Source organism: Frieseomelitta varia, unplaced genomic scaffold, assembly GCF_011392965.1.
Source record: "Frieseomelitta varia isolate USP_RPSP 00005682 unplaced genomic scaffold, Fvar_1.2 scaffold_364, whole genome shotgun sequence".
Taxonomy (NCBI): Eukaryota; Metazoa; Arthropoda; class Insecta; order Hymenoptera; family Apidae; genus Frieseomelitta; species Frieseomelitta varia.
The window spans coordinates 342,293-364,906 of record NW_025110106.1 but is presented as its reverse complement, the minus strand read 5'-3'; the positions used below and the strand labels follow the sequence as shown (position 1 = coordinate 364,906).

At 38.1% G+C, this 22,614-nt stretch overlaps 1 protein-coding gene across 3 annotated transcripts in view; it reads left to right on the top strand.

Annotated features, from left to right (window-relative positions):
- The window catches only part of LOC122530918, a 53,843-nt gene that overhangs the window by 15,734 nt on the left and 15,495 nt on the right, over positions 1-22,614 (top strand). For all 3 annotated transcript variants that reach the window (XM_043658333.1, XM_043658334.1, XM_043658332.1), the window contains 3 exons: positions 9,755-9,846; positions 20,242-20,464; positions 22,114-22,329. In XM_043658333.1, coding sequence (XP_043514268.1) covers positions 9,755-9,846; positions 20,242-20,464; positions 22,114-22,329 — 531 coding nt within the window. The remainder of the gene's footprint in view (positions 1-9,754; positions 9,847-20,241; positions 20,465-22,113; positions 22,330-22,614) is intronic.

Genomic DNA, 22,614 nt, shown 5'->3' with positions numbered 1-22,614 from the left:
AAATAGCAGAGGTACTCGGCTACAGACTTTTGGAAATTATGCCAAATGTTGTTCAGCCAAACCATCACGCCCTACAATTGCCAGTCGCGAGTCTGTTGACAACCTTCGTGCGCCGTGTTGTCTCGCTCACGGGCTTATTATTATTCTTTGCCGATGCGGTGTAACTGTACCAGGGTGTGGCTTACACGCGGCGACGTGACTCGACAGGACGAATACGGGGAAAACGGTGTTGTTGCACGAAACTCGTAATGGCTCGTTTGATCGATCTCCTATGGTAACGACTTACGTGGACGTGTAGTAAGTACGTGCGTGCATGCAAGTAGTTGCTTCCAGGCGATCCCGCGACCTTTACCCATCTATTCTTTTAGTCTCTATTTCCGTTGTACGCTCCGGCACAAAAGGATAGCATATTCTGCACTTTTTATTTTGTACTGTATATAGTAAAAAAAAATTACTTAAAATACAATGATAATATAATGGCTGTGTTAACGAGTCGCAATTCCTTAAAGATATACGTTAAATTATTTTGGGGTATTTATAATGTAATATAATACAATAGAATATAATATAAAATTATTTTAAGGTATATATAATATATACTTTTATGAAAACGGTATGCTTAATAAAATAAAAAGAAATTCTCCATAAATCGAATTTTTTTCACTATAAAAAAATTTACGTAACCTAAAATCAACAAACATCAACACAGTTTAACACAGATTAACAATGAATTCAGCAGTTTCAACGATTGTAACTTTGAAGTAACAATGGTTTATGTACAACGTTTGCACTTGTGTGTATAGAAGCTCAAAGTATAGAATTCCATGAAACAGTTGGTACTTTGAACGTTTTATTTTTAGAACTCTGCACCCTGGCTCTTTGCAGTGTCCCCTCTCGCCCTAAATAATTAGCCAACATGCCAGTTTCATCTTTTCCCGCGTATTTTACCTGAACTATTTGGCCTTTAGTTTCTCTTCTCTTCTAATTGTTTATCTACAGTAGCTAAAGTAGGACGTCCTCTTTTCTTAATTCCTTTTTGTTAAATAAATTCACACCGAGAAATTAATAATTTTCACAGTGTGATACCATCTTTTTGTCCCGAGGTATGTACGTACATACGTTTCAAAGGATCAAGTCGCTCGTTAGCGAGCCGCGTCGTCGGCAAACGCGGAAGAGAGGCGGTTAACAGGGTCGTCGGCACCTCTGTCGAAAGAACGCAAATACATAGTACTGAATATCCGGCGGCGTTCAGTGCGAACGTGGCTTTTATCAGTCGACAATCTTCTTCCGTTTCTCGATTCCTCTCCAGCTGTACTTGCGGGGTATCGCGCGTTGATCGCGCGCATTCGACAGATTTATCGGCCGAGACATTGCCGAGGAAAGGCGGTTCAGCCAGTGTCTAGTACCGTTTCGCGTGCTCCGTTGGCAAAGGGCATGCGAACACGGAGTATATACGTAAATTTTTTTTACGAGCGTCGATCAGACCCCCCTCCCCCACCTTGTGAACACGCGGCGCCAAAGGAGAAATCGAAGTTTCGTTGATTCTTCTCTCGCGGGACGTGTCGCGGCAATTTCCAACCGAGGGACGGACGAATTATTTGCGGCGCAATCCCGCGGTGTTCGACTACGCGCTTAGCTGGTTAATTAGCTTTTTATCTCGGCCGTTGGAAAGGAGTTTGATAAATAAATATTTATCACAAACGACGCTTCGTTCGTGCCTCGTACGTATAACATGTGCGTATGTATGTATGTGTTGGGTTGTCGCACAAGTTCCCTTTTTACAATACTCATTTGTGGTAAAATTTGAAATATATCAGCAAGTGCTATGGAAATATGTAATTACTTTCTTGTTCTACAATTTTTTTTTTTTAGCAAAGACGATACAATGTCGTCGCTGTGGAATTTCTTTGATTTTTAAATATTTAGAAAATACTTAGATATTTTAAATATTTGGTTTTTAATATCAAAATATTTTTCAAGGTCTTTGATACTTCAATATTGTCATTTTTTGCTAACTAAAAAGTCAACGAAATAGGTGCAAAAATCGAAATAAATTATGAGTGCGATAGAATTGCCCGACCAAAATAATTCTTTTTTTGCACGTTTGGTGCCACGCGACGCCTGAAATTATCGCAATAAAAAATCACGTTTTCTCGATATGTAAAAATATCTTTGGAAAAAAGCGAACTTGGGACAATCAAAGTAGAAGCTTCACGCTTTAAAACGAGATCGAGTAAATTCTTGATACTTTGTGATTTTCTTTTACGAAGTTATGACAGTTCAAAGTATCGGCAATTTTTTTTCCTCGTTATGTACTCCTTACTATATTTATCGTTGGTTGTGATTAACTATGTCCTTGAACAAATTCATCAGTCGCGAGTTGTGCGTTTTGCGTATGCGGAGGCATTATCCCTGCCACTGTGCTACTCCGTCTTCCGAGCAAAATTACGCTTGCCGAGTCACGCGTCATCGTGCAAAACGTTTCTCGAATATCCCATTCCGAGTGTTGTTCGTGTTGGTTGTTGTAAATCTGTTTACACTGTTTCTTTCTAATTTCTACACAGTAGAACCCTACTCAGTAGAATCGTCCGGAAAACTCTTTGTTCCAAGCTTCTTTCCTTTCTCTCCAAGTTACGATCGATCAGACAAATTCAGACAAATCGAAGCTAGAAATCGCACTACGTTGAGATTAACATTTGTCTCGTACGGGAGGAAATTTGTCTCTTAACGAAAGTTAAGAGCGAGCGCCCATAAGGGCCCACGTGAGCCCACGAAGATTCACGAAGATACACGAAGATTTACGAAAATGCACGAAGATCCACGAAGGCCCACGAAAGCCTACTGGGGTCCACGAGGATCTCAACATTGTCTACCCTTGAAAACGATCGCGCAAGAGTCTGTCGGCTCTTTTAATCGAGTCGTGGCGTACTCTGGCTCGCGCGATATTACGTAAGGCTTCCTATTATGCGAAGGAGACCTTGCCTCCCGACACTCGCCGATTACGTCACTGTGGTACAACACGGTGTACCGCGATGCAACGACCATCGCCGTGTCGCTTCTAGCGTGTGACACTCGCCTGTTAGTCTCGAAGATTACGCTCGAAGAGAGCCTGTGCCTCTGCTCTTTTCTGGCCCGAGAAACCCGCCAGATGCAGCTTCCAGTCCGCTGACAGTTTCGCCGATTCGAAAGAAATTTCGTGGGAACGCGAAACATGCTGAGCCGCGTAAGACGCGTTTCTCTCTCCTCTTTATCCGGTTGAACGTGAAGTGAAATTGTAATGAGAAAGAAAAGAAGACGAACAGTGGTCGATGACAACCATGAGGATACGTGACCGTGAGAATACGAGCATATTATCGGTGTTTGATAACGATTCTTTGGAAAAGGATGCTGGACAGACGACTCGATAGGCTTGTTAGCTATCGCGAATGAAATCGGTCGTGTCTCCTTTCCATGTGACTTGCACGCACGTTTCTTCGTTCGGATCGTCGATTTCCATCAGCTCTCGATTACCTAAACCCAATTTTCTTGCCAACCGGGCGTTTTCATTCCGGATCAGCGAGTTGGCGTTCGCTCCGCCCCTTTCCTCGACAAACTTCGAGCGGAATTTCGACCGACTTAGCGACAATTCCCAGAGCTTTCGTTGCTTCGCGACGAATTTTTTGTCAAGTGAAACTTACGAGGAATTTTGTAAAACTGTTGTGTGACCGGATAAGGAAGTCGTCGACATACATATATTTAATCCTAGATTAAAAATTCTAAAAGATGGGGCTCCTCGAACTCGCAACTCGGATAATGTTACATTAATACTATTTCCTTTGTGCAAAAAATTTATTACTGTCGGGTATATGTTCATAATTATACTATAATAATACTAGACTTATTAATAGTAATACTAATTATAATAATAATAATTACTAGGTTTGACTTTGTTACATATGAGAAACACTGCCTACGAAGAGGAACAGTACAAAGACATATTTTTTTACAAGAGTTAGCTCATGAACTAGTTAGAAATCAGTTAGAAAACAGAAGTTAAAATATAATGACTTAAACCTAAGCAATTTGTTTTAAATAATAATTTTATTTGCGACTGAATCCATTCAAGTCTTGAAGAATAAAGTTTCTTCTCTACAACGACCCCTTAAAACTTGCTGTACAATTTTTTATCGTCATTTTATTGAAGGTTGAAGATTTAAGAAATCCTGAAATCTAATTTCAATTTTTAAAGTTCAATAAAGTTGCGAAGTAAAATTGAAAAATTTCAATTCCCAAAAAATCAATTTATAAAAAAGTTTTTTAAACGTTTGAATTTTGAAAAATACCTTTACTTTTTTATTTCATGCTGTAAAAACATCTGCAACAATCGAAGTTAATTTAGGCGTTCCTTCGCGTTAAAAATTTACTTCTTGAATAATAGAAGCTAGGTGTCACAAGGATTTTAGAAATGATTAAAGAAAGGTTGAGAATCACTGGTCTACGCTTTAACTTCTTACGTTGAAATGACGTGCCACGCACGTCGAGAATTTTTTTTGTCCTAAATTGCAACATTTTCTCAGTTTTAAGTATATTTAAATATAACCCAGGCAGAAAACAAATGATAAGTTTGTTACTTCTTAATAATTCCTATCCAGTGATATCGTACCGACGAGTTCAAAAGAAAAAGAAAGCGACGAATTATTGTATACGGTTCGGTCACTCGTTATGGTCCGCGAACTAGTTGCCAGCGCGCAAGGGGTTAAAGCGAGACCACCGAGTGGTTCGTTGTATAATTTTCTTTTTCACGAAGTTGCAACAATTCGAATCGTCGACAATTTTTTCGTCATTGTTATTCGTTCCATTTATACACCTCGCTGCAGGCACGCGAGAAATACGACGGAACGTGAAACGCGAACGCGTGAATAATGCACCGGTGGCCGATGCCGATGGCGTTCGAGTGGGCGATAGCCTTTGCCCAGAAACGACAACGATCGTTGGCACACCGGGGGACGGTGGTAATTCGCGCGCGCCAGTCGAGTTGTTTATTCCCCGTCCTTGCGTGGAGCGTTCGCGATGCAACGCGTTTTGTAACGAACTCTCGTGCCAGCCTACATCCGAACGAACGAAGCAACGCGTTTGACCAAACAGGAAATCCACACTCGGTGAGGATCGGCTCTCCTGGCACGCGAATCTTGCACGGCCATCCGCCACTACGGTAAAATTAACGACGCGAATCTCTGCGCGGCCAGTTTCCCTTTCATTCGGACGTTACGAGGATCTTCCCTAGTGGGGCGGGCAGACGCGTCTCCGAGAAAGGGAGAAGATGGTGGAGGAGAAGGGGCAAGGCGATGAAAAGACGCTCGTAAGAGGAAACGGGCAAAAAGTCGGTTAATGCGCACGCGTGAACGTGTCAACAGCTCAGACGCAAGGACGGCCGAGGGATCATCGCTAAAAGCGTCGCAGCAACCGGTTCCGCGCACTTATTTCGTTCGATCGTTAATTCAAAGTAAAGAAAAAAAATCGAGAGAACGGAGTCAACGCGTGTGTCGCGTCGTTCAAGATCAACCATCGCATCGGTAGACGTTCTTTTCGCGTCTCATCTGTCGCTTTCGCGCTCGGATCGTTTTCTTACGCGAAGTTGCCGCGTTTCGGTACGAAGTTAGCTGAAATCGAGCTTGACGAAACTCTCGCTAGGTTGTCTAGTTACGATAAGCAATTATTAGCGCGATTATTATATATGACGAGTCGTGTGTTGTGGCCGAGCGAACGAAGGCAGAAAGCAGGTAGAAAATTGATAGAAAATATAAGTTTCTCCGCGATGAACGACATTGACGGTAAGTCGGGGAGTGATGGCCCATTTTCTTTAATACATTTTATAATCGATATGTAAATTATATATATTTGTGAAAGTAGATACATATAAAGTTAGAGAATTAAAAAATAATCATGGATTAGATAAGACAGAAGAAATAACATCTCATGCAAAAGGCATAGTTGGAGTTTCTCTTATATTCAATTGATGTATAATTCTCTAGAGAAATATTTACTAACTATTATCACATAATTTCATAACGATGGCGGCTATCTGATCCAATCTGCTAATAATACATAACTCACTTGTTTATTTTTTTTATAATTGTACGACAATATCTAGTTATGGAAATGTAATCATAACTTCTACAACATTATATTGACACACTGTATCTCGAAAAGCTTTTTAAATGTTAGTAAATTCTAATTTAAAGTATGAACAGAAAATTTCCATCAGATTATTAAATACAACTTGTGTTTTATGTATTATACATACTCTGTCTTATTTTTCAAATGAGAACGAATAAGAAGGTTAATATGGCTTGTGATTAAGATAAAGTATACCATTATTTAAAAAAAACTGAAAATTGATATATGATATATTTAATGTATTATATATTTTTTATTTTATATATATATATGTGTGTGTATGTATGTATAATATCTACATAATGAAACTTATATACATATATATGTATAATAATAACATACATATAATGAGATCGAGTCATTTCGGAACCGGACTTACTCCAATTGAAAAAAAGGCCTCGAAAAGTTGAGATTTATAGCGATCGTCCGACGCACCGACTACGTCCTTGTACAATCCTATCGTTATTTCATGGTTTACGGCTTATGGCATCCGTGTGCACAGCCGGTCTCTGTCGCGCAGCGTACGATTTACATACGATAGTACGTATCGGGGCGTTTTACAGCTACTCGTTGCGAAACCTTTCGACCATGGATGTACATAGGCAGATATCCGTAGCAAGCACGCGCGCTCCTGTGCCCACATCCGGCGTGTTACGATTTCCATGAATCCGCGTTCCACGCAATCAGCGTGTTGTGTCGTATGTACATATATACATACTTTGGTCGTTCGCGAACCCACATTCGTTGGATCGAGTCGATTCATCAGTGCGTTCGTTTTCCACCATCGATCGACATTTCTAACCTAAAAATACGAAATTAGTTACCACATTTCTTCTGATCTACGAGTTTGTAGATTCCTTCCTTACCATCGACTCGCTACTTTATTTCCTATGAACCCAACCTAAACTTAATTTGTCTTGCCCTTGCTCGTCGACTTTTCGTTCAAGGCCTCTCTTTCCTTAGGCTACAGACAGAGACCTTATTGTTCTTTATCGTTTCTGGAAATTGCAAGTGTTAAGTAATCTGGTAGATCCAATACGTCGTAAGAGAAAGTCGTGACTTGTGGATCGCGACTCGTGAGAAAATCGGATTCTCTCTGCATTCGACGGAGATGTTATCGCGCGGCTCTCGAGGTGCCTGTCGAAGACCGTTGGCGCTAGAATTACCGACAACTAAAATATAAAATTTAAATCAAAATAAAGATATAAATATAAAATTTGTTGCAGCGGGTGAAAAAAATTTATAAAAATATATAAAAAATGCTGCAATACTTTTATCTATATATTGGGTTGAGTGAGGACTAATTTCGTATTTTTAGGTTAGAATTAAAAAACGAAATTTTCAATTCCGCCATTTTAGGTTAGAATTAAAGAAGGAATTTTGTTAAACCAGTTCTCTGAGCAAAAGAAACTCCTCAAGGTGCATTTTGCAAGCCTCCAAAGAACAACGTGCGTTATTTTCAATTAATGTCTTAATTTAATCTACCTTAAGTCCGAAATTTCACAAACCAATTTTGACACGTATGTTCGCTTATGCCATCTTCTCCATGTACAGCACATTCTTTTTTTAATCTGTGTTGCATTTTTCCTTTTTCGAAAATAAAAAAGTATTAAACACCAAAAATAGTGTTTGTTTCGTTCCATATTAACAGCCAAATAAAAATTACTGAATATGATATAACAAACAATTGGCAGTTTTAAATAGACAGGAAAACATAACCTCTTAGAAGAGCACATTTAGCGAGATATTACACATACATTGAGTAAAGATCCTTTCAAATATTTTCTGTTAACGATATTTACCCGCGAAAATACGAAATTTTTACTCAACTTTACTCAGTACTTTAGTATAAAAATCATTGAAACCTCTGAAAATATACTGTTGCGAGTATATGAGGTTCCAATGGAAAATTATACGAATTGATCATTTTGACCACTTTGGTAATCGTAATCGGATTAATATCGTCGGATTTGCAACAATAATGACGAAGAACACGCGACCAAGTTTTCATCCACTAGACATGACATGATTCTCGCCTTAGCGTTTAATTGCACGGCCGCCGTCTTTCCTTTCTATCTGTCGCGGTTTGTTGGCAGTGATCGATCAGCTGCCCGCTCGTAGATGAAAAGTTTCACCCCGCGTGAAATTGCCCGTACTTTCTCCGAAGCTCCTCCGAATCGCTTCGCTTCGTTTCGCGTCTCGTTCCCCTTTTTTCGAGACTCGTCGTCTTCAGCCAGACGAATTAATTCCACGAGAGCCTCGTAGAATTAATTCACTTTTTGCTCGTCGAAACATGGATTGCAAGGTCCGTTGTTTTCATCGAATCGATCGACTTCTCGGCAAGATTTCTCGCGCTGAATAATATAGGGTGGGTCAAAAGTTTTTCCTCCCACCTATTCCTTTTTTTTAATAAAACATTGTAATGTAAGGAAAAACTAGTTTTTATTGATTTTAAATTAAATTTGAGTCTTTCGTTATGTTCTGAAAATTATTTCTTTCAAAAGATAAGAGAAATATGTAATAAAGAAAATTATAGATTTATAGTAGAATAGTAAGAAGTGATTTTTGACCCAACCTGTATCAGGTTTAGTAGAGCTAATGCCGCGTTTACACTGTCCGCTGTTGGCAAACTCGTTTCGGTCGGTAAAAGCGACGCATCAAAAACATCTGTTCGCAAACTAAAAAGCGTACATAGACCAGAGCTATTTGCTCGTGACATACTTGGGTGCACGAGATGGTGATTGAAACTGCATATTTGTTATTTCTGCTCGTATTATTCGAATGATTACAATGTAATTTTTATTTTACCGATAGACAAATAAAACTACGAAGTAATTATTAGGTCACCCCGTAAGTTCTGTTTTTTTTATACTTGTTCGTGGTAAAACACGAAATATACCTGCAAATGCTATGAAAATACCTCATTCTATAATTTCCTCCCATGTTTCCAAAATTTCTTTAGCGTTTATCGAGTGAGATAACCTAAACCTAACCCAATTTGGTAAAGTAACCTAACCTAAATCTAACTCAGTTAACAATTGATGGAGATACTGACGGGCGCTTTAACCACTTGCGCTGGCAACTGATTGCGGACCATAACGAGTGACCAAAACCGTATACAACAATTCGTCCCTTTCTTTTTCTTTTGAACTCGTCGGTATGATATCGCTGGATAGAAATGATTGAGAAGTAATGAATTTATTATTTGTTTTGCCTGGGTTATACTTAAATATACTTGAAACTGAGGAAATGTTGCAACTTTGGGACAAAAAATTCTCGACGTGCGTGACACGTCATTCCAGCGCAAGAGGTTAAAGGTTCGTCTTCAATTTGTACATAGTTCATTTGTCTCGGCTTGTACATGTTACCTTCTCAGTTAAAAGATTAAATACGAGTTTGATACAGTTGGGTATTGTTAAATTGTCAATCAATGAACGTTCGATATTCGACGAATGCGTGTATCTTTTCAGTAATGACGGATACATTCGCGAACGACGTCGAAGAAAGAAAACCTACGACTATCTTGTTTCTGGAAATTGAAAGAACTGTCACAGAAATGTCAAAGGATAACGTCAGCGTTTCGTTTTTTTTTTTTCAGATCAAACTGGAACGCGTTCTCGGCGTGACGGTGTCGAGCAACGCAGCCCTGGACTGCGACGCGACCAGCGAGTTGGTCGCCTATCCCGCCGGGTAAGCATCGAATCTTCATCTTTGCTTCCCCTTTCTGACATTTTTGTAATTGTAATCGAATGTGGACGAGCACGTAACAGGATTGTGTCAACTTCCGTCGGAAACACAGAATTTTTGAATAACTCTCGGCTCGTGAAAGATAACACAATGAAACTTGCGATGTATAAATATTTATGAAATATATCTCTTTTCAATGTGATATATTTCGTGTTCGTTCAATTACTGTTTCATTAACTTTTTAAACAGATTTAACAAATTGTTTATTTCATAGTCCATTTCACGAACTAATTTAAATCACACGTTGATGAACGTTTTCATTTTAAACAAAATCGAGTTATGCTTAAATTTAAATTTATGATGCAAATGGGAGGCAATGCTGTAAATAATAAAGAAAAGTAGTAAAGTTAAAATCAATACGTTTAATATACGTAGTTGTTCCATTGAACATAAGACAATGAAGAGTTATATAACTTAGGTTATCTAACTGTTGCTGTGATATTTTTGAAATGTCTAACTTTATGTGTTTGTTTACTAGAATTATTATATTCCATTAATTTTCTTCATTCTCGAGGACATTTATCAAATCGGTACAAACTGAAGAAATACCAAAATGAGAGAGTCGATGTTTTTACAAAGTATTGCGAAAATTCTCTCACATCTGATTGGTTGGCTCGCGTTTCTGGCTTCAAGATGGCCGTTCGTCTCATCACTGTTACCAGCCGTTAATTTACGTATTTGTCCACGGAGTTAGAACAACTGCTAGGTCAAGCAACCGCAAAAAAGGAGAATAGAATCGCGCCTTGAACAAGATCGAAACTCTTGCCGGGTGTCATATTTCAAAACGAACGAAATTAAGATGAGAACCCCGGTGAACTTGCGTTGAAATGACGTGCCACGCACGTCGGGAATATTTGGCCCAAAATCGCAATATTTTCTCAGTTTTAAGTATATTGAAATACAACCCAGGCAAAACGAATAATAAATTGATTACTTCTTAGTAATTTTTGTCCAGTGATATACCGATGAATTCAAGGAGAAGACGAATTATTGTTTGGTCACTCGTTATGGTCCGCGAACCAGTTACTAGCGCAAGAGGTTAACCACGATCGGAAAAAACGGAACCAGCAAGCTCGATTTGGATGGACGACGCTTCGTTTGCCAAGTTTCGGACGATTCGATCGTTGACTCGGTCGACTCTGAGACCCTCGTTCCATTGCCGCGCGCGGTAATCTTGATCGGAATGGAAGAGGAAGGGAATCGTATTACAAATCCGACGAGTTAAAAATCGCTCTATATTCGTGGGAACTGGCACGGAGAGAGAGGAAAGACGAGATGATTTGCACGACGCGCGGCACACGGAAGCGCGGGATTGTCTCGATCGATTGTCGCACGATATCGAATCGTGATATTTCGACAAAAGTATCACGCGATACGATCCACGCGACTTCAACTCGTTAATCCTTCGATTACGAAAGGTGAAACCGAGACCACCTGAAAATATCTTTTCGAATTGTGATGACATGAAAAATTTTTTATATTTCTAACGTAAATAGTGTCAGAAGGCCAGTAACTGGTAAAAATATTTTTTTTCCAAGCTCTTCTTTTCCGGAATCTTCAAGGTCATTGATGGTAAAAAAATACGTTCAGATATGTAAAGAACATGACCTTGAAGTGACACTGATGTGACAAAAAAATTTAAGTTTATGTTAACAAATGCAAATAAACATGTTTACCATTTTTTACAGTTTTCAGAAAGAAATAGTACATGAAATAGAAATAGTATAAAAAAAATAGTACATGAAACAGAAATAGTATATGAAACAAAAATAATACAATAAAATAGTATATGAAACAGAGAATAGTAAATTAAATTGAAGAAGGAATAGTATATGGAATGGAAGTAGCATAATAGGGTATGAAGATGAATTTAATGATGTGTGTACCATTCACACTTTCATTAGACAAAACCAGGAACGAAAGAAATAGTACGTGAAACAGAATAGTAAATTAAATTGAAGACGGAATAGTACATGAAATAGAAGTAGTACGATAGTAGTACGAAGATATACCCTATTACATCAACGATGTGCCATTCAGTGACCTTCACATCTACATTAAACAAGGTCAGGGAAACGAATGAAATAGTTTGGATATCGCGTATACCTTCTTTCGAGCGAAAGTTACTTAACTTGCTGAAATCCATGGCGATCAAGCCGGACAATCGAGAATATACGAACGTCGCGAACACTACGAAGCCAGCTATGCACACAATACTCGGACGGAAATCGGGTCAAGAGAGAGGTGAATGGACCGAAAGATTCTGTGTCGTAGATCCGTCTCGAACGATAAGCGTCGTCGACAATTAAACCGTTCGATCGATCTGGCAATCTCTCCGCGCCCCTCGACTGTGTCCGTGTTTTCTCTCCCCTCTCCTATGGACGATCAGTCGATAATGCAGGTTCACGAGTCACTCGTCGGCGTTTTACCAGCCCTCCGTGTGGGAATTCTGATTTTTCACGTCACGTAACGTGGCGCAATTACCGAGCACACGAGCGTGTTAACGAGCTCGGCGAGATTCCTTGCGCACACGCGTGTTTACGCGTGCGTGAACGAAGCTCGCTCGAGTCGAAAGTAGTCGTTAGCAAGTACATGCGTTACCCCCCTGTGCCTGTAGCTTGCTTTTCCTCGACGCATCTGGCTACCGGCTCGAGTCGTTGCTTCTTTCCGCCCGCCTCGTTGCGTCATTGCGGTTACCATTTAAAACCCGCTGCTCCCTCGTTCGAGCACGGGTGAAGATTGGCCAGTTTTTTTGGACCAAAAGTTTCTTCCAGTATTTTTCACGGTACTTTACATGCTTCAATACTGCAATTACCAAAATGGCGAATTTGTAATTTTATGAAAATACAACGAACCTGCCGCAAAATTGATCTCGTTATTAAATTTCTAGGTCAAAAGTTTTCGTTTTGTTTGCATTGTATTCGTCACGAAGGTAAAAACTCTTCTCATTCCTAACCTCAACTATAAAGGACATCATTTATCACGTCTTGACAGTTCCTTTCATATGACAAATAAAAAAAAAAAAAAAAAATAGTATTCTATACAAAAATCACTTTAGTTTCGTGACAAATATTGCAAAAAGTCGTTACCTGTCATACACTGGTGTGTTGGTTATAGTAAAAGTACCAAATATATAACTTTACCCTCCGCCATTTTTTCCTCTTGTTTACTAATAACGCGAACACCCTGTGTATGTATATATGTTTAATTGCGGACCATAACGAGTGACCAACACCGTATGCAATAATTCGTTTTCTTTTTAAATTCATCGGTATATCACTGGATAGAAATTACTCAAAAGTAATAAATTTATTATTTGTTTTGCCTGGATTATACTTAAATATACTTAAAACTGAGAGAATATTGCAATTTTGAGCCAAATATTCCCGACGTGCGTGGCACGTTATTCCAGCGCAAGAGGTTAAATGTCGGTCATATTTAAGATGTAATAATCCTTTTGAAAAAAGAAAAAAAAAATCAGGCCATCATTCCCTGACTTTTACCCTATTCCAAGCAAAAATGAAATCATCGTTCGTGTAACGATAGACAGATCAATGTCGCATAACAAAAGAGAGTCAAATTTGAAATTCGAAGTCGTCAGAGACCATTGCTCGGATTTGAAGATAAAATCGTACAATTTTGTGCGACGTATTGTTTCGCGGTTTTTGTTTTTCGAGAGCCGAGAGTTTTTGTTTTCGAAGAATTCATCGTAATTGGAAAGTACCGAGGCTGTGAATCCTGCCTCTGTTCTCAACGTTTGCTACGCTCGTAATTCATCTTACGTTCATCACGGAGGTGAAATTTACAAGCATTTCTTTCTTTTTTTTTTTTTTTTTTTTTTTTTTTTTACGCACGATTTTCTCCGGCGCATTAACGGAATCGGCGGCTTGATCGCTGTGTATCGGCTCCGTCGATTAAACTTGTCGAGAGCAACCACGAAATTGGGAAACAGAGTATATCGAGAAACCGGGAAAGCGGAACTTTCCTTCGTAACACGATTCGTAACATGCGATGTCGAGCACTTTCTAACCTTGTAGTCGAGCTCTCGACGATATCGTTTCGAGATACGCGATCGGTATCCCTCGATTACAATCAATCGTCTCTTTTTCGCGACGAGACGCACGAGCGGTCTGGAAAACCCCCTTTTCGCGGCCGAAATTAACGAGAACCCTTTGCGTTGGTTTGCTTCCAACAAAAATGTAATTAATAATCAATGTAAGTAATAAGTAGCGAAAAGATAAAAATATAAGAACATAAAGTATAAAATATAGAAATATAAAACGTAAAATATTTTTATATTATACTATATATTTTTTCTCGCAGAATGACAATTGCAATGTTACAAACCAAGTATCGTGCAGGCGATGGGTCTTTATTGAAATCTATTTAAAACTGAAAGTGACAGAACGTGACACCTAAAAGTGTACATATTTGTTTTCTTTAATTTCATAATGTAACCCCCTCCCCCAAGCATTTTTTTTAAAAACCTCTTATATAACTTAACTTATACTAATTGTATAATATTATTTTCTTTGTATAACAACTTATACTGATCTTATTTTTCAAATGAAAACGGACAAGTTGGTTTGTGATCAAGATACAATTATTTCCACTAAAAAAAAAAAAATTTGAAAATTCATGCATCGGTATCGAGCTATCTCACCAGTAGGGCCCCATAGGGACTTAACCTAGTCAAAAAATGGTTGCTCAACGATTCTACAGCGCTCGAAACGAAGAAAGTCCCTCATTAGAAATTAACTGGAGCACTGTAGCGACCGAACGGTGTCACGTGTCTCGACGACGTAGACTATAGACTGTCGGACAGTCCACATCGTGGGACAATGTTTTCCGGTTAGCGAGCAAACGTGTTGTTACGCGTCCGAACGGGAAGATGAGCAAGAAAACGAAAGTTTTCGTTTGCTTTTTTTTCTCTCTTTTTTTTTTTTTTTGTACAGGTTTAAAGTCGCATCGACATCGAGGTCATTAGCTCGGTAAAGACTAGGTGTACTTACATACATGGTACTTATACTTTGTAGTATAGATTTGTCTATCAAGATTAGAAGTGTTTGTTTCCTTCAGATGATTTTGAGAAGTCCAGGGGGGCAGTGGTGTTGGATATTCTCTGCCACTCAAAGTTTGTATGTAGGGTGGGCCAAAAATCACTTCCTACTAAAATAATTTTTTTTTATCATATACTATATTATTTTTTATCAAATATGTATATTTTATTTTATTATGTATATGACGGTCAACATTTGAAAGAAATAATTGTTGATACATATAGTATGAAAAAAATCATGTTTGAACTTGAATTTAATTTAAAATTAATAAAATTAGTTCTTTTCTTATATTTTGATGTTTTATTTAAAAAAGAAAAGAAAAATAGGAAGAAACCTTCGGTTCACACTGTAAAATGTGTTAAGCTGTGACAGATTTTTGACATGCATTGCAGAAGAAAGGATCAGTCTTTCTGATTAGGTGTTCATGGGTTATTTTCCTGTGTTCTGTCTGTAATCGAGCCAGTATAGTTCCTTCTTTTTATTGGTTAATCCACTAAAAGAAATTTCTTCGTACAAGTCATTTACTAATGTTGTGGATCTTCGTTCGACTTGATGTCCATTCATCCTTGACGTTGGTTTTTGCATATTTGTGCAAGTTCTTGATATGGAATAGGGATCTGTGATAGGTCAATGCTTTTTTGGCATTCGAATCTGCTATTATAATTCCAACGATGAGGGTATCCAATTTACCGTCACAAGTTGGAGAGTTCAGTGTAAAATCTAGAAATATCTCCAACGATGCCGTCTTTGTCTTTTTTCATTTTATTCAACAAGTCTACATTTGGTTCATAGAATCTCACTCGTAGAATCAGTATAAATCATATTCGCACAGGTGTTCGTCTGGATATGCTTTAGAATATTATAAATTACCATGTGCCTCTACTGAGAAGCATTTTCTCTTCTTTTTTTTTTTTGTCTTAAATTCGGCAAATTGACAGAGCAAAAAGAAGACGAATAAATCTCTCAATAATGGAACAATAATATAATCAACCGGTTACTGTTGTCATGTTGGTTACAGTTGGTTACAATTGTCGTCAAAAAAAAAAAAAAAAAAAAAAAAAAAAAAAAAGAAAAAAAAATGGGGAAAGAACGTGGCGAGATCGGCCGATTTATCGCCGGTCGACTTATTAGACACGCCGTCGTCGCGTCGACCGGTTTCCATGCTCGACGATCGCCGACCCAGTGACCTTTATAGCGGCGACCTCGCGTGTTCCTTCGCACGCAACCCGCGGCTAAGAAATTACTGCGACGGGTTTCCTGGTGCAATGCTCGGACTCTCTCGCGAGAACTTTCGTGCGGAGCTTTTGCCGCAGTTGCGTTAACGGTACGCTTGAACTGCTATTCCCTTCCGGTAGAATAGTCTGTTCAACGTTGACCGTCTAGAATGTCTATGGGTGTCCAAGAGGAGAGGAAAAAAAGGAAGGACGAAAAATCGGCAAGCGTGTAAACGATACTCGGTTAGGAGTGTGTTCGAAAGACGAAGACAATTGAACAATGCTGGAAGGAGGAGGATCCACGCGAAACACGATCCCCTCTCCTTGCATCGGACGTAATTTAACGGACCAGTCTGTTCGCAATTACTGGCTTTCTTCCATGTATTGACAAGAGAAAAATTTTTTATATTTTATTAGTTTGTGTTTGTCGCTATTAGTTAAGAGATTGTTATTTGTTTTGTTAAAAATTACTTATCACTTAAAGTTAAAGATCCATATTATATAGCTTTTCCCTCCTTGGATTGTTAAATTCAAGCTTGTTTCTCTTATTTTTCTCCTTTTATTTATAATTGTCCAAATCCAGTACAAATTTTGCCAAGTATGCGAAACTTATTTGCATATTTAAATTTGTTGTTAAATTATCAGCAAAATTTAGAAGCATCAGGGCGCCACAAGCGCTGCATAAATATTGTTGGGGATAATTGAATGATAGATTGAATGGTAGATGACGGATATGCTTCAGAGCGCTCCTTATATAGGATATTCCCAAAATCATAGCCAGGATGTGATTCTGTGTGTAAAAATAAGAAGAAAAAAAGAACAAAATTCTTCCGTATGACGTTCTTCGTTTCCGAGAAATGGTATCAAAAGGCTAATAACTAGTAAAGATACCTTTTTCCAAATTCACTTTTTTTTGGGTCCAAGGTCATTGATGTTTTTCTTCATACAACTATGTATTTTTTTTATCAGCATTGTATAGCTAAAAAAATACGTTCAAATATGTAAATAACATTAGGTTGGATTTAGGTTAGGTTAGATTTGTATATAAACCATATTATATTATTATCAAGTGCCAAGAATTGTATCTGTATTGTATTAGCTGTGGATCATATATCAGTTTGTTTTGAGATATATATGATTGACAAGGAGAGGTCACAGCTGTTGGGTCGTCGATTTTAATGAAATTTAGTATATCGATTCTAAAGTAAAAATAATTTGACTATGTTGAAACGTTTCTGTCACTCATTATTTACAGAGATATTTAATGTTTCAATCTTCTATCACAGCTATATATTTCTTAAAGTTAGAAATAGTGATGTAGTAGCGAAGCTGTAGTGTAGTAATATATTCATATCCGGAAGTTTGAGGGTTCCGAATCCTTCCACAGAAAAAGTTTTTTTTGTATTAACTCTATTTTTGTTTTCTTTCTTTTCTTTGTTTTTTTTTTTATGTAGAATACTGTGTTTTATATTTTCATAATGTCCCTAGTTATATCGCCATTATTATAATTTTATAATGTGCCTATTATAGAATGCTATAGAAATTTTACAAAATAATCATGAACTTATTTTACAAAATAATCATGAACGTAGAGAAGACGCTATCAAAATTCATTCATTGATTCATAATCAATTATCTGCACCAATTTTCAATGCAATGGTTAAATATTTCTGGTACGCAACAAAATTAATATCTCATAAATTCATATTTTTCAATGTAAACCAAGTGTGCTTTCCAGACGATGTAAGAAACGCAAAGTGTTCGTGTAATGATATGGGAATTATAAAATGTTCATACTACCAGGTATATTTATGCTTTTCATGCTTTTGTGACGCTTATCATCCTAAACATTGTAATGTTCTTTTGCAAAATATTAGTTATTAAAAATTGTAATGCTCGACGTTATATTTTATATTGAAATTTTCTGTGATATTTTAAATAAATTAACAATTAGGGATACTATAAAAATGTAAAACACAGAATTTTACATAAAAAAAACAAGAAAACTTAAAAGAAAAAAAAAAGGAAAACAAAAGTAGAGACAAAAATATATTCTTCCCTAAGAGGATTCAAGCCCTAAAACTTCCGGATATGAATCCACTATACTATCAACTACGCTACTATATTACTGCTTGTAAATTTAACAAAAGAAATATATCTCTGGAGTATATCTGTTGAATAATGAGTATTGACGGAAATGCTTGAAAATTGTCAAATTATATTTGCTTTAGAATCTCCAGACCAAATTTCATTAAAATCGACCCAACAGCTGCGACCTCTCCTTGAAAAGCAAAATTTTTCCAAATGACAAAGAGCGACGCTATCGTTGCAGTTTCCTCCTCGAAACAGCCGCCGATGAACGAAGATTCGCAAGCGAGAAGTATGGACGATTTACGCGAGAAAAGTGGATTTCGAGGTTAATCGAATGAAAAGTCTATATCGACCCCGAACCCGGCTTTATTCACCATTTGGTCTCTCTCTCTCTTTCTTGCGCTAATTCACGGGAACCAACAAGTTCGACAAGGAAGGAAAACCATTAGTTAACTACGATTTCTCTATGGTTTCCACGTGTTCCTTTCAGAGGACGCGTCTGCGACGCGCGATTCCAGTGCGACTCGAATACAGTCCTCGAGACGCGTTCCCACGCGAACCTTCCGACTAAAAGTAGATCGTACGTCGACTCGACTGACAAATGATTTCTATCATTAACGAGAAACGTTGGTCTGAGATTTTTATTTTCGGTGAAAAACCAGCGGGAATATGACCAATGCCACTCCTACGCCATGTATTCTTCTTCACATTCGTATACACTGGTGTTTCAAAGTCACTGCTTAGGTTAGGTTAGGTTAGGTTAGGCCATTCGTCCCTTCGTTTTCTACGCAAAATATGGCAGCCAATTGCTTACTGTCTTCCAGATAAGCATGTACTTCTTGGATTCTTTAACACGTTCCATTTATTATTATTCCATTTATTCCGTTTATTATTATTTAGTATTTATTTGTATATTATTATTTTTATTATTAACATAAACAGAAATACCAAAAATATTTGAAACAATATGTTTTTGTCATCGGTAGGAAATATGTAAAAAGTAAATGTTTTAACCCCTTGCGCTGGCAACTGATTCGCGGACCATAACGAGTGACCGAGCCGTATACAATAATTATAGTATACAATTATATAGAACTAAAAACCAAAGTGGTCATGAAATTTCATAAATTCAGAACAGTGTATTTTCAGCGACCTGACTAATTTTTAGTAAAGTGTATCGATAGAAACTCGTGCTCTTTGTTATATTACAAATTTAATTAATCAAATATTAAATTAATAAACGAATTAAAAGAATTTTAATAGTTTCCTGTCACTTGCGTCTTCATTTCTCTGTTGCATATTTTACACAACATTTTGGTCGCCGGTAGTTCCAGTGTGTTAATCGGTGGCTGACCATACTAGCGAAGTGAAACAGCCGGAAACGTGGCGAACGTATGTGCATGGTGTGGCTAGCTCGACGAATGCACGTTCGCAAACGGAAACGAATCTGAAACGTTCTGAACGTGGACTCGCTTATTGTTACTCGAGCGTTGCTGGCCATCTTTTCTTCTCCGATCGCAATGGTGCACCTTCTTCTCGTTACGTGTCACGTTTACCTAACGTCGTCGTTGTGTTGACGTAAGCCAGGTTGTAACATCGTAGGTGACGGCTGGTTCGAGGATAGTGAAGAGCATACCTATCTGTCTCTCTGAAAATACAAAAATTATATAAAGACCATTTACACATCGTAAAATTTTCGATTAAGTTTAACAATTCAGGAATGTACAAGCGAGCAGAAAACGTTTAGTACCTTATTCCTCAGACGTTCGACAACTTCGAAGCTTATAAACTTGTACAAGATTTTTGAAATTAATTTAACAAAGTCAATCCGTTACAAAACGATGTCTCGAGATTCGTGCTCGGGCAGCCATGACGAAATGGCTTATGAAAGCCATTCATCTTCCCGTAAAATTTACAGAGGAATCGTTGCCAATGAGAGTAAAAACTTAACGGTCGAACTTTCGTTGTTTCAGTTGCACCGTGGTTTTGTTCAATCCACGAAAGAACACTCAGGCGCACGTGTTAAATGCTTGCCGGAAAACGGTGACCTCTCTGGCCCTCGCCGGCGATGGAAGATTTCTGGCGACCGGGGAGTGCGGTCACATGCCGAACGTTCGCGTCTGGGACATCTCCGACCCGTACAACGCCGTACAGTTCGCTGAATTTTCCGGACACAAGTATGGCATCAACTGCGTGGTGAGTAGTCAAGAGCTGAATACTTCTTTCCGCAAAAATGCTTTCCTAATATTTTATGAGAATCGTGGAACTCCAAGTATTCTTTAGCCTCTAATTCTTTGGAGTTAGGTGGATTTAAAATTCTCCCACATTTTTTTTTCGACAGTTAATGCACGGTGGGATATTTTTTGACCCATCTAAAGATGTGAATCAATGAATTTCATTTGAAACAAAAAAATTTCATTAGTTGCATGGTGGGAGTATTTATGCCCCACTCTGTAAGAAAGAATTTATTTAAATATTTTTCTTTCTCGTGTTAAGAAATATTTTGTGTTTATAATAATTGAAATAAACACTTCCTTTCCCTTTTTTATATTAAAAAAATTCCGTGCAGGTAGTCTTTTTTTTTTTTTTTCTTTAAAATTGCGTGCCTCTAAAGGTTAAAAGTGTAGCATTTTCTTTATCCAGTTTTTAAGGAACACGCCTAGCAATCAATGTATCATCGTTTTCGTGTGCTCACAAACGCGAGAAGATCGTCTAGTATCTAGATATTTTCCTGTTGGTACCGAGCCAATACCTATTCCACTGGCAATTCTCTGCCATAAAAAGGGAATATCAGAATTTTAACACATTCGGCGACTGGCGTTTGTAGGACGAGACATTTGGCTGAGCACCATTTGGCATATAATTTCCAAAAGTCTATAGTATCTCTGAGTATCTCTGCTATTTATACAGGGTGGTCACTGAAAGACTGAATGATACGGAACAAAAATAATTTTTACAAACACACGTTTTTTAAATTTCTTATTATTTTATTTGGAAATATAATAATGGATTTTTTTCAGTATTATGTGCGAAAACCAACATCCCTCAAATGACCAGCATTTTGAAAATGAACAAGTTATGACCTTTTCAAAGCCTTCAGTTTTTCAGCGGCTGCCACCCTGTTATTATATGTCCTTTGTCTCGTCGGTTTGCAAACGAATCGCTAACCTAACCTATCGCTAGGCTAACCCAACCTAATACACGAATGGAAAAAAAAGTACTTGCCTATGTTCTTTCGTTTCTTTCTCGTCGCGTTGACAAGAGAGAGAGGACGTTTCGTCGAATCTCGTCGAGGAATCGTTCTCGCATTCGGCCCACGTTCGCGTGCACGTACACAAGCAAATATACTGGCTCGACGAGAGGCTGAGACGTTGGGAAAAGTGCGTGAATACGAAATGGCGTTCTCAGCGGACGGACAACGGTACCCCTTTTTTTTTTCTTTTCTTTTTATTGTTCCGCGTTGCATTCTCTCGATAGCTCGAGTGCAATGATCCTTGGCTAAAAAAAAAAAGGTTTTCTTCGCTGGAAAAACAGAGACGTGACAAAACGGAACTTGTGCTGTTTCGTTTCGATGATGCATGTCCAAACAAACGTGTTGCTCCCTGTTACTTTTGAAGTGTAGTTGAACATAGTCACAATAACGTTCGATCCAAGACCAAAAATTTTGACTTATCAATGAGAATTCTGTTAATTGAAATCGTTCTCAAGCGATTTTCTATCGTCTTGGTAATTGAAACTTCCTATCGATCTAAGGACACAAATGTATCTCGCTCTCTCACAAACGGATCCTCCTTTTCTTTCGATCGACCAACGTGCACTCTGTAGACGCTGTTTTTCTTCTCAAGGCATTTTCGCCGAGCAACAAGTACGTGGTGTCCGTGGGCTCTCAGCACGATATGATCGTCAACGTCTGGGACTGGAGGAACAATGTTAAAGTGGCGTCGAACAAAGTCTCGAGCAAGGTGAAGGCTGTCTGTTTCGCGGAGAACGGCAACTACTTCGTCACCGTCGGCAACAGGCACGTCAAGTTTTGGTACCTCGAGTATTCGCGCAGCGCCAAGGTAAGTCGACGCCGATTTCGCGACGCACGAATTCGTGCAGCGTGCATTAGTACACTGTTCACAAAAATTAGGGGATATTTCAAAATGAATATGAAACCTAACCTAACCTAATCTAATCAAGAACAACTTTCTTTGATTTATCGTTTGTTTTTTTTTTATGTTCTTGTTTAGTTAAAAAAAAATCAAATGCTTCTTTTTTTATCGCTTCATATTCATTTTGAAATATCCCCTAATTTTTGTGAGCAGTATATTTTGGGTTACTGCGAAAATTCGTGCACGATTTTT